Source organism: Brachyhypopomus gauderio, unplaced genomic scaffold (assembly GCF_052324685.1).
Source record: "Brachyhypopomus gauderio isolate BG-103 unplaced genomic scaffold, BGAUD_0.2 sc81, whole genome shotgun sequence".
NCBI lineage: Eukaryota > Metazoa > Chordata > Actinopteri > Gymnotiformes > Hypopomidae > Brachyhypopomus > Brachyhypopomus gauderio.
Window position 1 is genome coordinate 1,006,210 of NW_027506902.1, and position 14,828 is coordinate 1,021,037.

General features: G+C 49.0%; 2 protein-coding genes across 3 annotated transcripts; both read left to right on the top strand.

The window, feature by feature from the left end:
- The first annotated feature begins 73 nt into the window (after positions 1-73).
- LOC143493063 (uncharacterized) lies at positions 74-8,386 on the top strand. Of its 2 annotated transcripts, none has more exons than XM_076991170.1 (13): positions 74-411; positions 786-901; positions 2,059-2,183; positions 2,873-2,996; positions 3,123-3,244; positions 4,165-4,251; positions 4,547-4,636; positions 4,731-4,819; positions 5,102-5,330; positions 6,069-6,191; positions 6,318-6,483; positions 7,794-7,876; positions 8,120-8,386. In XM_076991170.1, exons 1-13 carry the CDS (start codon positions 322-324, stop codon positions 8,206-8,208), a joined length of 1,533 nt encoding a protein of 510 aa, XP_076847285.1. In that variant the 5' UTR covers positions 74-321; the 3' UTR covers positions 8,209-8,386. The 2 variants fall into 2 exon arrangements, with proteins under 2 accessions (XP_076847285.1, XP_076847286.1); XM_076991171.1 differs by having other exon boundaries at positions 8,123-8,386.
- A 327-nt stretch (positions 8,387-8,713) lies between these two features.
- On the top strand, positions 8,714-13,214 carry pianp (PILR alpha associated neural protein). Its single transcript, XM_076991172.1, has 5 exons — positions 8,714-9,877; positions 10,114-10,481; positions 10,855-10,933; positions 12,461-12,580; positions 13,135-13,214. Exons 1-5 carry the CDS (start codon positions 9,867-9,869, stop codon positions 13,154-13,156), a joined length of 600 nt encoding a protein of 199 aa, XP_076847287.1. The 5' UTR covers positions 8,714-9,866; the 3' UTR covers positions 13,157-13,214.
- Positions 13,215-14,828: the final 1,614 nt, after the last annotated feature.

Below are 14,828 nucleotides of genomic sequence, written 5' to 3' on the forward strand. Positions count from 1 at the left end.
AGAATGTCTCTGAATGCCCGCGCGATGTCGCCAGAGAGATTTACAGTCGCTTCCGTTAGATAAGGTCATCAATATTTCAGTGGTTTTCCGGCTGGTAAGGTCTTATTAAACCTTTACGATCAGAATCTCAGCCAGTGGATTTATGGAAACAACTTTTATTATGCTGGGCGGTACAGCTAGAGTGTAAATCTCCTGGCGAATTCAGCATGAGTGAACATTACCCTTAAACTATGATAGATGTTAGAAGAACGTAAATATTTGTAGAAGGACAACATCTCAGTTTGAGGCAGAAGGAACGAGCTTTTGAACAGAGGTGTTCAGATGGGGGAAGTGAGGAAACTCCAGAAGAAGTTGAGGCAGATCGAGAACTTGGAGACCAAAGTTTCCCTCACTCCGGAGGAAAGCATAAAGGTACAGAATGAATCCTGCTGCAAAACGCATTCGCTCTGCTGCGGTGGTGTTGCATTCCGCCTGTGTTTTGTGCACATGTATTGCCAACGTGTCCGATGGCCGCTGGTCTCTCTTAAGAGGCGAATCCTGCTGTCTCAGACAGTAACTTACTTACCAATAGTTTTACTTTTTAATAATTCAGTTGTACACAGTAGATTACCCTGCAGCAACGTGCTTTTTAGGACAAATGTCATTAGGAGTATATGTTTAAAATGAAATCAACAACAAAAAAGACCTCATATATATATATATATATATTTAAATCGTATTTGAACCCTTTTTTGTTGATTTATTTCCATTTGGTACACACAGTTTTTTGGATCTCTGTCTCTCAGGTGTTGAAGAAGGCAGAGCTCCGCACCAGACTGGCCGACCTGCTCCTGCAGCAGTCTGTCCCCCAGCAAACACAGCGTCCTGTAGGAGGAGAGGAGGGGAGCATGAAGAGACAAGTGTAAGAACGAGAGATGATGAGGGAAAAAAGAAAGGGAGGCCGGAGGTCCTTACCTTCTGGAGCGTGTGAAGCGTAATCTGTTAGCGCTCTGATCTAAACAGTGTTTCGCCACATCTACTTATACCTGGTTCAGTTTGTCCGTTATATTACGTCCAGATTAACAACATTGAGTAATATGCGTGTAATAACAGTCATGTCACAGAGTGTCAGGAGTCAGATGTGTGTAATGTCACAGTGTGTCACATACACAGATATATTCTCTTTCCTATCAAGCTTTCTCAATTCATTCCCAGGTGTAAAAGGACTGAGCCATGTAGGACGTCACTGTCTAACCTGGATCTATGTGTGCATTCACACTTGATAGATGATATTATACAGAGCAAGTTACCTCCATTATATCTATTCTGTCTAGGAGTGGAACCCATGACCTGGGTGTTGTTAGCACTTTGCAGTATGTGCTTTTGTGTTACACGATGTACACATTATTCGCTTGCCAAAATAGTCACACATTAACATTAGAGAAACTGTAGTTGGTTTATAACAGACATTCAGACAAGACTAGGAAAGAAAGCCCTGTACAAAATCACACGGTCAGCCCATGGACTAGGTGAAGCTAGGAGCACAGAGACCTGGCATGAGGTTTTAATGGCATACGGTACATAACCTTGGAGTGATGCTGGTGAATACGCTGTTGACCCAGGTTTGACATGGGTTACATGGGTCGGACATGTGTTACATGCGTCTGACATGGGTTACATGGGTCGGACATGTGTTACATGGGTCGGACATGGGTTACATGGGTCGGACATGGGTTACATGGGTCTGACATGGGTTACATGGGTCGGACATGTGTTACATGGGTCGGACATGGGTTACATGGGTCGGACATGGGTTACATGGGTCGGACGTGTTACATGCGTCTGACATGGGTTACATGCGTCTGACATGTGTTACATGGGTCGGACATGGGTTACATGGGTCGGACATGGGTTACATGGGTCGGACATGTGTTACATGCGTCTGACATGTGTTACATGCGTCTGACATGTGTTACATGCGTCTGACATGGGATACATGGGTCGGGCATTTGTCACAGACATGGGTTACAGCAGCCACCGTGAATTCATTGTGTTTGTTTGGTTGGTTCCTGTGGACAGAGAGGAGGGGGCGGAGACTTGCTTGGTGGCTCCGCCCACAGCAAAGGCAGCGCGGGAAGATAAGCAGAAGGACAAACACAGAGAAACACACAACCTCCCACCCGCTGCTGTCAGCCCTGACCCAGGTCACACACACACACACACACACACACACACACACACACACACACACACACACTCCCACACACAATCTCTAGTCGCTGCTGTCAGCCTTGACCAAGGTCACATATACACATATACACATACACACACACATCCTCACACACACCTAGCATCCACCACTGCCCCTCCTTACAGAGGTCAGACACACACATACATACAGGCCCACACATACCTAACATCCACCACAGCCACCCCTGACCCAGATTGGACACACACACACACATACACACACACACACACACATACACACACACACACACACACACATACACACACACACACACACACACACACACACACACACACACACACACAATGTATGTATATATATATATATATATATATATATATATATATATATATATACACAGCTCCTACCAATCACTGCTTCAGACATGCGTGCACACTCACACACACACACACACACACACACACACACACACACACACACACACACACACACACACACACACACACACACACACACTTATGAGCTAGAATTACCACCATTGTGGTGGTGTTCATCTCCAAGTTGAATGTGGATTTAAGACAGGACTGCGTTCCGTTACCTGTCTGTGTATTACAGGGTTAATTAGGAAGTGTCGAGACCAGTAAAGTGGGTTCACTAGTGTGTGTGTGTGTGTGTCCCCAGACACAGAGTTCAGAGCTGTTAGAGCATCCTGGGAAAAAGTCAAGTTTCGTCTCAGGACTCTAGAAGGTCACAGTGACATCATCACCTGCGTGGCCGTCGTGGACAACTTTGTCATTTCTGGCAGGTACTGGGAGCTTATTAATTTTTTTTAATCTGTGTACAAAATGAAACAGTATAATTGTAACAGATGGTGAGATTAAAGATTTTACTGCTTATCACTCATCTGCTTGCACGCACGCCCTCTCGCAAGCCGCGACACCACAGTTAAGGTGTGGCATGTTCCCACGGCAACAGAGCAGCGCAACCTGGGAGGTCACAGTGGTGGGGTCACCTGCCTCAGCGTGCCGCCTGCTGAGTACTGCAGGAGACTAGGTACACACACACACACACACACACACACACACACACACCTACACACACACACACACACACCTACACACACACACACACACACACACACACACACACACACACACCTACAGACACCTACACACACACACACACCTACACACACACCTACACACACACACACACCTACACACAAACACACACACACACACACCTACACACACACCCACACACACACACACACATCTACACACACACACACACCTACACACACACACACACCTACACACACACATCTACACACACACACCTACACACACACACACACCTACACACAAACACACACACACACACACACATCTACACACACACACACACCTACACACACACACGTACACGCACACACACACATACACACACATCTACACACACACACATCTACACACACACACACACACACCTACACACACACACACATCTACACACACACACACATCTACACACACACCTACACACACACACACACCTACACACAAACATGAACACACACACACACATCTACACACACACACCTACACACACACACACACACACACACACACACACACACACACACGTACACGCACACACACACATACACACACACCTACACACACAGGCTCACACATACGTACACACACACACCTACACACACCTACACCACCTAAGTACAAAGTAGAGAACAACCGATCATCTGGACGGAACAGCTGGCTGTCACAGATGCGCTAACCACCGCTCCATTGTTCCTTCTCCTCCTTTCACTCTTCCCGCCCACCTCCTCTCTCCTGACTGCTCTCTCTCTCTCTCTCCCTCCATCCCTCCACTCCTCCTTGCCATCTGGCTCTGTCTGCCCTTTCTCCTCCACTTTGCTCCTCTAATGGTTCTCCGTGGGCCGTCCCCCTCAGCCTCCGCGCTGCGTCTGCCCGACGGCGAGAGGTTCGTGCTCAGCGGCTCCGCCGACTGCTGCGTGCGGACGTGGACTCTGAGCTCGGGTGAGTCACACGCCAACGTCGTATCCATGCCGACTCAAATCGCCCCCCGCGCATTCAGGTGAAGGCACACTAAATATCACCTGTCTCAACAGCCACACATTTCGGTATGCCTGAAGAAGATAAACGCTGCTTTAGTGTACGCTACAGTATAACGCGGAATGCTTAAGGGTGAAGAGGGGAGTGTCCTGTAAACAAATGCAGGGCTTCAACTGTGTGTGGTGTGTATGACTGTTAATGCGCTTTTGATGGTTAGTGTGGAATTTGAAAGAGTGTCATCTTTGGGTTTCTCTGACAGGCCAGTGCGTGAAATCTGTCTACACCTTTAACGCCATCGCCAGCCTCTGTTTCCTAGCAGAAGGAGAGGGCTACATTGTCACTGGCTCAGGTGAGAGCATCGCACCTGTGCGCGGGTGTTCTGTTGCCGAGCGCGCGCGCGCGTGTGTGTGACTGGTGCTGATGTTGCTTGGGCTGTGTGACAGATGCCGGGAAACTGCAGGTGTGGGGTTGGCTCGATCAGGAGAACTGTCAGTCGGTCAACGCACACGCAGACGTCGTGGATGCACTACAGGTGGGTGGGCACCATGGCAACCGTGGGGTGGGGGGAGGGGGGGGGGGTTTATCGCTCTCCTGTCTCCTCGTTAGTGGCATCGATCCAGTCAGTTTCACAATTTAACATTATGCTAAGCTGAAGATGAAACGGGGCCCGAAGCTTCTCTGAGGATGCAAATGCGTCGTCTGATCTGCCATTATTTATTTATTATTGATGCTCTTTATTTATTAAGAGTCTGACTGAGCTGTTATGGAAACAGTGACACTAACGACCGACCCCCCCCCCCCACTCCCTCGTTAGTCCCAGGGTCCTCTGCTGTTCAGCGGCTCCACCGACGGCGGCGTGTGCGTGTGGGAGGTGCGTCACCAGGGGGCGGAGCCTCTCCGGCGGCTGCGGGAGTGGGGGCCGGAAGTCACGCGCTGTGGCGGCGGGACTGACGTCGGCGGGAGGCTGAGGCTCAGCGCGCGGGGCGAGCGCTTGTACCTGGCGTGCGGAAGAGCCACGCTCCGTGTGCTGGACTGGCAGACAGGTGCGCCCGTACTCCCCCGTCGACCGCGCTCTCCGGGGCCGAGAACCGGCGGAGCGTGCGGCGAGGGGTTCGGACGCCGGCGGTTCAACGGCGCCCGTGGGTCTCCTCAGCCTCAACGCCTCCGCGCGGGAGAAGAAGCCGGCGTTTGGTCGGCAGCCCGTTACGCGCGCGAGTGTCTGCCGGGCAGAGTCGTGCTGTGTTTAATATTTCACCACTCTCGGCAGCCGCGCTCCGCTTCCCGGCCCTGGAGCTGTTGGAACAGATTTAATAATGGCGAGCATCCTAGCTCAGGCCTGCTCCTTCTCCACCGCGCTAAATCCCAGCGGCTCAGAGGGAGCGGCGAGAAGCCTCCTGCCTGCGGGGCATGAGGAAATGTTGAAAACATCCATAACGTTCCCGCCTTAATCCCTTCTCCGTGGAGCGCGGTGGATCTGAAGGGTGTTATTCCAGAATCAGTAAACAGTTCCATCAGGGAAAGGGATGGTGTGATAACCTAATTGAAAGGGTAATGCACAGTAATGATAATAGTTTATCATGTATTGCAAGATCTGCTAAATATGGTTAGGACCGGGGACAAAAACATAAAGCTCAGGATCCAGTTATTCGACATAAACAAATGATGTAATTTTCAAAGCAACAAAATAGCTTTTACATGTCTCCTTAGTTTCAGTTACAGATTTTTGTTTGTTTGTTTTATAATGTAAAAAAGCTTTATCTTTTCTGTCCAATCCCCTTTAGGCACAGTGAGCAGATTAACCAATCACAGCAGCACTGCTGGCGTGACAGATTGTGTCAATCAAATACCAGGTGTTCTGATTGGCTCCTGCTTCGATCTCACCACTGGAGAGAGTAACCTCAACTGTAAGAGAGGACCCTGATGTTTTGTCAGATCTCTGTAAATGCCTGCTTCCTGGTTTGATCTGATATTCTCTCTCTCTCTCTCTCTCTCTCTCTCTCTCTCTCTCTCTCTCTCTCTCTCTCTCTCAGTGTTTTCTCTTCCCCAGTGTAGGTACCTCATCTCTCTCACCAGTTCAAATTTACAGAGAATCTTTTGCTTTGCGGCATGGCTTACACCCAGCGGGGGTCATCGGTGGGTCACCGGGGGTCGTGAGCTCATAGTCTGGGAACAGCTTCCAGTAAATGCCAAAAAAAGGTGTGACCTTTAACCCTTCAGTCTACCTTTATGGTTCTCTTCCCTCTTCACTTCTACTGTCTCTGGTCTTGGGAATCTTCCATTTACAGGCCATCCATCCCCTCCGCCCAAACACCAAGTCTGTGTTCCCAAAAATATCACAGATTTCCTTCCACAGACTAATGACCACTAAATCACATATAATGAACTACCTGCCGTCTCAATTACTGTATGCTGCTAGTGCATATTTCAATGTCAGCCGCTAATGGGCAATCAATAATTAAGTTGGCTTGACGAAGGCGACTTACTTTTCTTTTATTTCATGTTCTTCTTGTTTTATTTATTCGTCATTACAAATGCTTTATGATATTTTCTGAAGCTACGTGCACCAATCAAAAATCAGGAAAGTAACCCGGCTCCATCTGTTTCTCATCCGTCTTTGTATGTTCAGTTTCTATGACATGATGGGGGCAATTGAGTACATGGTACTCAAATGGAGTACTCAAATAGAAAGTTTTAGTATTTCATACTAACTTACTTTATTTCATTCTTGCATAATTGCATAGATGTTTATAAGCTGTATCCAATGGATATGGTAAAAATGTTAATTTGTGTTTTGCATATGATTAGCACATTTTCTAACACTGCTTCCAACTTAATTATGTAAACTTTCACACTCCTGAAGTATCCAAGTTGGATCGCACTCGTATTCTTTCTATGTTCTTGTATTGGGCTTTCATAGACCAACTCAAAGTCTGTTCTCAAATGCCGAGTTCCAGCTTCGTCGATATGACCTTTCAGAAAGCATGAGCTGTGTGTTTATGCAGAGAAGTATTGACTGACGTATCGACTTACAAATAATATTCACGTGTAGTCAGAATCAGCCGTCTGGGAGCGCTCTAAAGAAGCTGTCATAGCGTGTTCGTCTTCTGGTTGCCTTATTGATAGTAATAACTTCTGTCTTTGTGTTCATCGACTGTGTGATAATGTGGCAATGACTGTCTGAACGCAGCGCCTTTGGAGCGATGTTTCACTGGTGTCATCCCGATGCATATCACACCAGCTATACCTCATTGTCATTGGCTGATTAGAATACTGTGAGGGCCAAAGTTGTCTTCATGGCGGCAGGATGATGGCTCTTTATCCGAATTCGGAAAATCCAACTTGAGTGGCCATGTGCCACATGAATCTAGCCAAACAAATTCCACCCAGGTCATCTGACCTCTGGCCTAATCTGGTAAACGCATGAAGTTAGTGGGTTGGGTTTGATATTCATAACCCAGTAGCTCTGTTTTTTGTGTTTTGTCATATTTCTGTTGTTTTATCTCCAGAGCTGATGTCAGTGTAAGACGAGACAGCCGATTGGACAGTTTACTGGAGGAATCTGACAGAGACTCAGAGGAGGAGAGTGATGGTGAGTGAGAACGAAAACAGGACAGTCTACTCTTCTTTATAGATTTTGTGAGGTCCAGGTAAATTTGCTTTAAAAATCTTTATCTGATGAGAACAATTGGACATAAAATTCAAGTATTATCAGACCTAACTTTGTTTGGTCCATTAGAAGAAGTTTCATTGGCCAGCAAATGTATGAACAGATGGAGAGCAGATGTTTCACCATGAGGTACAGGTGCACATAATCAAAGCCCATGTCTTCCAGCAGATGATGGTGAAGACTACATTCCCCAAGATTCATCGGACGTAGAAGAGGCAGCTGGATCCTCGTGGCTGCGTTGTGTTCTTCAGTGAGAGAGAGAGAGAGAGAGAGAGAGAGAGAGAGAGAGTGTCTGGAAGGGTAGAATGAGAGGTGTGAAGTGTAACAGATTGTGGGTAAATGGTGACGTGGTGGAGAACGGATGGACAACAGATTGTTCTCCATGTAAATGTTGTGCCATGCAGCCAATAAAATTGCCATATTGTGACAGCATGTGTGTGCGTGTGAGCGATTATTTATCATCACTGGAGTTATTGTCTATAAATACTCGAAGCTCTCTTCGTCTGAGCGTTCCCTGTATTAAATTAATGTACATTGATTTTTTTTTCGGCCCCTGCATATTTTGTGTCCTCCGCTGAAATGGCGCATAATACATTTTTTCTGGAAGATCAGTAAGATGCTTCTACTCATCGTCCCGCTATTTCTGTCTTCGAAATCTGTTCATGTTTCCTTCTTCTGTTCTGTTTAATTGAACCAGTTAAAAAGCATAATTAGCATTTAAATATCTGTTCTACAGGATCTACCCCCCCCCAACCGAGAGCCCCCCACCCTAGCCCCTCCCCCTTGCTCTCTCTCTCTCTCTCTCTCGCTCACTTTCTCCATGTCTCTGTCGCTACGGCAACCAATGCCTTTTCCTACTCTGACACGCTCTGGCTCTCTCCCACTCTTCATCAGCGGTGAGGTAGGCAGTGTGGACTGATAACTGTCTCCAGTGTGTGGTGCGCTGTGTGTGGGGGGTGTGTGTGTAGGGGGGGGGTGTGTGTACGGTGTCATTTGTTGGAGCATTAATTAGCGGTACTGGATACGGCTGCATATGTTCAGTTGTTGTTCAGTCAGGACCTGGTTTAGTGCTTAGTGGATATATCCACAGGTGTGTGTGTGTGTGTGTGTGTGCGTGTGTGTGTGCGTGCGTGTGTTGGGGTGATGGGGGGTGTTAAAATGTGAGTGTGCATTTGAGTTCCACTGTATCTTTTCTGTGATGGGAATGATTTTATTGTGATTGTCTGTGTGTGTGTGTGTCTATATATGTTCGTTTACAAATGTGCAACTACCGTACTGAGTGTTGTGTGAGTGTGTTGAGGTTTGTGTTTTGTACAGTACAACTGTAAAGCACGCGGGCGTGTTTGTGCTCTCCCTCTCTTTCACTCCATCTCTCTCCCCCTCTCCCTCTCTCTCTCCGCCTTTCTCTCTCTCCCCTCTTTCTCTTCTTCTCTCTTCCTCTCCTCTCCCTCTCTCCTTCTTTCAGTCCCTCTCTCCCTCTTTTTCTCTCTCTCTCTCTTCCTCTTTCCCTCTCTTCCTGTCCCCCACCTCTCTCTCCTTCTCCCCCTCATTCTCTCTCTCCCTCTCTCGTCCTCTCCCCCCTCTCTCTTCATGTCCTCCGTCTCTCTCTCTCTCACTTTCCTCCTCTTTCCCCCTCTCTTTCTCTCCCTCTCTCTCCCTCTCTCTCGACCTCTCCCCCTCTCTCTCTTCATCTCCCCCGTCTCTCTCTACCCCCCTCTCTCTCTCCTCCTCTTTCTCCCTCTCTTTCTCTCCCCCTCTCTCTCTCTCTCAGCAAGGTGTCTCGTCCCCCTGCAGCCGTCTGTTTATGGTCTTTCAGCAGGTGTGAAGACTGAACCCCCCCACCCCCCTCACCCCCCTCTGTCTTTTAAAGAGATGATCGGAGGAGCAGGCAGCCAGTGAAGAGAGAGAAGCCATGGAGAGTTGGTAAGGGGAGAGGAGGGTGTCAAACACCAGCACATGTGTTCAAACACCATCACGCGTGTTTAAACACCATCACGCGTGTTTAAACACCATCACGCGTGTCCGCTTATTAGCATGGATGTCGGTCACCTCCTGTTTTAGACAGCTGGCATGTACAACATGGGTGCCATGTTTTTGGCCATGTAAACGTATTGCTTGACTATTAATGTTTTATGTTGTCACTTGTTTCTACCCTCTAGGTTCATCTCTGGGGTGACTCCTCTCTGCCATCTCCTGCTGGTTGCCATAGTTGCCTGCCCCACTTCCTGCGGCTCTGAGGACGAATGGCAGGAGGGGCTGGGTGAGATGCAGTTGTCCGTCACAGCACAGGCCACTCCCACTCCGCTATGGGCCGTGGACTGGGGCCCCACGCAGCCGCTGGAGGACGATACGCATCACTTCCTGTCCAGTCAGGAAATGGAAGGCGTGAAGGCGGCCACAGCCGAGGCGTGGCTTCGTCGCCACAACGCACCCGCTACTCAAACCCAGCAGCAGCCATTATCCATCGAAGCCAGAGGTTCAGATGGGGAGCACAAGCGTGAGGCAGAAGAGAGAGAGTTTGAAGAAGGTGGATACACTGGAGCTTTCCGCAATAAGGACTCCAACACCCAGTGATATTTTGTATAAAATCACACATAACAAGTACCTTGATTTCTGTTACATTAAGCAAGAAAACTGACTGAGTTCATAATCCCGTCCTTCTCTTTTTAACCCTTTTGAAGTTCTTTGTGTTCTGCTTACCGAGTTTCCATCGACGTTTTTCTTTGTATCTTTTCTGGTCATTTTTCCAACTCTTGTATTTATTCTATAATTCATCCTGTCCTCCCTGTCTGTCTCCCTCCCTCCCCCTCTCTCTCCCTCCCTCTCTCTCTCCCTCCCTCTCCCCCCCTCCCTCTCTCCCCCCCCTCCCCCTCTCTCTCCCTCCCTCTCTCTGGCTGTAGTGGATCCCCAGTTCTACGTGACCGTGACTATCTCCTCTCTGCTCATTCTCGCGGCGGTCATCATCTCAGCCAAACTCTGGTGAGACTCTTTCAGCACTCTGTTCTCACCGCACTGTTGCACGTGTGTGTGTGTGTGTGTGATTGCTAAACAGTCACACAGCCCTACAGACTGCCTGTGCATGCATGTGTGTGCGTGCGTGCGTGTGCGTTTACGGCCAGACAGTCACAGAGCCATACAACCTGCCTGTACACACACATGTGTGTGCGTGAGTGAGTGTGTGTGTGTGTGTGTGTGTGTGATTGCTAAACAGTCACCCAGCCCTACAGACTGCCTGTGCATGCATGTGTGTGCGTGCGTGCGTGCGTGCGTGCGTGTGTGTGTGTTTATGGTCAGACAGTCACAGAGCCATACAACCTGCCTGTACGTACACATGTGTGTGCGTGAGTGTGTGTGTGAGTGTGTGTGTGTGTGTGTGTGTGTGTACGTGTGTACCTTCAGGCTGATAATGCTGCAGTCTCCAACACCAGGCTTTCTTGCCCTTAATTCTCAGTGGATGCGTTACAGAGGGACTTTTATGGCTCCGTAAGATCCGTAGCGCTACCGTTGTTAGCTGCACGCACGTGTGACCTGTGAGGAAGCAGTCGCTGTTTCATACAAAGCTTTTGTTCAAATGAGTTGATAGCCTAGAGAGCTCACGTCACAACACAAGTGTTTGAAATAGTTTGAACCAAAGCTAACATTGCTATAATCATGTATGAAGTCTGAAGAGGATTATCCAGTTATCCAAGTTAAGGCTTATAATGTGTAATAATGTGTCTCAGTATATAATGTGATCTCAGTGATGCATCGTGTATGATGTATGATCATGTATGTTTGTATTGTATTGTATTGTATTGGTTGTAAGAGATGTATGATTATTGTTATCATACATCTTTACTATATGTTTCCATGGACACTTGTGAGTGCAGTTTTAACACAGAAGATGATATTGAAGGCAGCTGGATTCTGTTCTCCCGGCCTGTCAACCAGCATCTGCGTCGGTGCACAGAGCGGATTCTGATCCGCGTGCGTCTACAGCGCCGTTCCGCCTCGTCACGTGAACTCGGCTGCTGGTGGTTTGTCGTGTCCGTGTTCACGGGGAGATGAAATGAACCCGCCGTCCGCATGCGGCAGTCTCCCCGTGTTAGCCCTGCCCCCTCCTAACGACCCACCGCCGTTTATGGCTTCTCACTCGGAACAGAACCCGATCTGGCACTCTCCATCAGTCTGTGTGTGTGTGTGTGTGTGTGTTTGTGTGTGTGCGTGTGATATGAATATTGCATGTGCAGGGACTATCTACCTGCAGCTCTTAGTCAAGCTCATTGATTGATTGAAAGGTACAATTTGACAAATAGCAAACACTCCTATTAGGTGAGACCTCCCACTCCCGCTGTCTCCGTCTCTCTCTGACATTAGCTAATACCAAAGATGCCCGAGGAGTCACTGGGATACCAGCTGCTGGGCCGTCTCACTTTCTCTCAGTGAATCGCTGATGTGCTCCCACTTCCCACTTTCTCACGAGCTTTTCTCTCTTTTATCTCCTCTTCCTCTCTCTCCCTCTCTCAGCTATGATCGCAGCCTCTCACAGCGTCCTCCCCCTCTCTCCCTCTCCGTCTCTCGCTCCCTGGCCCAGGAGGACAGCAGGCATGCTCTTCCCAGCAGCCCCTCCTTCCCTGACAGAGAGAGGTAGAGGGTGTGTGTGTGTGTGTGTGTGTGTGTGTGTGTGGGTGTGTGTGCGTGTGTGTGTGTGTGTGTGTGTGTGTGTGCGTGTGTGTGTGTGCGTGCACCTCAGAGACCGAGCAAGGATGCCAGTGCTGATTTAGTGTTTGTACGTGTGGCCACGTGTATCCAAGAAGTACAGAGGCTGTGTGTGTGTGTGTGTGTGTGTGTGTGCGCACGCACGCACGCGCCAGCCAGAGGTAACTAGGCTGAAATGTGAGTGTATTAAAGGGGATGCAAGAATATGTGCAGGGGAGACAAAAAAAACATGATTGTTTATACAGAATTTCCTATTCAAATGTAGAATGACCTTATTTGTGTTTTTATTGATAGTGGAATTGAATGTTCATATTGAATGGCAGAGACAGGGAGACACAGACAGAAAGCAAGTCTGTCAAATCTGCTGTCTTTCTCCAGCCAGGGGATTTTGAAGTTAATCTCATGCACGATAAACCCCGGTTTATTTCTCTTTCATTCCTTTTCTTTCCCTCCCTCTCCTCCATCCATCTCTCCTCATGCAGAATTCCAGTGGTCAACCTCTGAGAAGCCGACTGCACCGAGCTCGATAAACCCCCCCCCCCCCCCCACACACACACCCCCCCACCCCCCACCCGTCGCGCCGTTGCTGTGCAGCTGTTCACGCAGACGTAACCACTCCTGCCCGCCTGCTTCAGTGGCAGCGCCTCACTGCCGCTCTGTGGCCCGCAACTCGTCTGCTGACCGCTCTCCTGCGCGAACACTCCCACCGCCGCCTTCCACGCCCTCCACGTAGCAGTTGTCAAGGCTCGAAGAACGACTTTCTTGTGCGGGAGACTCCAACATGGCCTATTTTCTCGGACTCTGTATCCAGACTGTTCGGTTTTATATAGCTGCGTCACCCCTGGCAACAGCAAATGTGCTGATGTTCTCGGGCCGTGGACGTGCGACGCTTGGAACGCTTTCAGGAGCTCTCAAAATGCCTCCACTGTCATTTCTACTGCTGTTTTGTAACTGTAATGCACGTACGTGGCCCCAGCCATCAACACCCCTTTGCTGTTCCGGTGGCCTCCTATCGTGGTGGACAACACCTCCGCCTTCAGCATCTGCCAGAAAACCGTGTCGCGATGTTGGACATTAGAAAACCACTTGGGGCGAGGGAGCCCGACCTGGCGGTGTTCCGGCGGTGTTGAAAGGTTCATTCCGACACGCAGATGCATTTAGAGGGGCGTGATGGCGGCCGTGGGACAGGCACGCTGAGGTGTGGGGGGGAGCCCGGGGTGTGGGGGAGCCTGAGGTGTGGGGGGGAGCCCGGGGTGTGGGGGAGCCCGAGGTGTGGGGGAGCCCGAGGTGTGGGGGAGCCCGGGGTGTGGGGGAGCCCGAGGTGTGCGGGAGCCCGAGGTGTGGGGGGGAGCCCGGGGTGTGGGGGAGCCCGAGGTGTGGGGGAGCCCGAGGTGTGGGGGAGCCCGGGGTGTGGGGGAGCCCGGGGTGTGTTCCTGTGCCTCACTTTCCTCAGGCCAAAACTGAAGAAAACCTTTTTAAAATTAATGACCAAAAGTTGTTGTTCTGGTAGCATGATTTATCCAAAGCATCTGAATAGAAATTTGATTTTTTGCAAAACATTAGGCTCCAGGCAAGGTTTATGTAGTTTGAATGGGGGGGGGATCATCTTCAGTTTCTGCACCTGAAAAGTACAAACTATAAGGTCCTTCTGGAGTCGGCAAGATTTTACACTTACGGAGGGAGACTCCCCTCCCTGCACAATTTTAATGTCCTGCTTTTAACATATAACTCCATCCAGCTCAAAGACTGCTAAGCATACAGCTGATGAGGAAATGAAGCGGAAAACGAGTGGAGGAAAATGCAGCGTGGGCCAGCGGAGCTCCCCGACTGGACCTGGGCGTCCCGGATGTAGCACACTGTATATGTGACTGTAAATACAAGAAGCAGCCTCAAGACATTTATCCGAAAGTGATGCCTTTCATGAAAAATACATTCAGAGCACGTGCCCAGTGACTTATGGGAATTGTCGGTCTTTGTCTTGTAGACAAAGGCAGTGAGAAGTTATAAATATTCTGTGTTTGTTTACTCATCTGGGATCATGTTACTAATCTGGGACCTGGGCTAGTTTGTTTAAAGTACCTGGATTTATGGAACCAATATTCAGTTACAAGCTGTGATATCATGTAGGATTTGTGAAATGTAGTTTTATATCATTAAAGTAGCATTGCCTTAAATA

What these genes read in the sequence shown, in the direction of transcription:
- LOC143493063 (XM_076991170.1), top strand. Translation starts at nt 322, where the DNA reads ATGGGGGAAGTGAGGAAACTCCAGAAGAAGTTGAGGCAGATCGAGAAC. An exon ending in CTACATTGTCACTGGCTCAG is followed by an intron (nt 4,637 to 4,730) that starts GTGAGAGCATCG and finishes GCTGTGTGACAG; the next exon opens with ATGCCGGGAAACTGCAGGTG. An exon ending in ACGTCGTGGATGCACTACAG is followed by an intron (nt 4,820 to 5,101) that starts GTGGGTGGGCAC and finishes CTCCCTCGTTAG; the next exon opens with TCCCAGGGTCCTCTGCTGTT.
- pianp (XM_076991172.1), top strand. An exon ending in AGAGAGAGAGTTTGAAGAAG is followed by an intron (nt 10,482 to 10,854) that starts GTGGATACACTG and finishes CTCTGGCTGTAG; the next exon opens with TGGATCCCCAGTTCTACGTG. An exon ending in TCCTTCCCTGACAGAGAGAG is followed by an intron (nt 12,581 to 13,134) that starts GTAGAGGGTGTG and finishes CTCCTCATGCAG; the next exon opens with AATTCCAGTGGTCAACCTCT.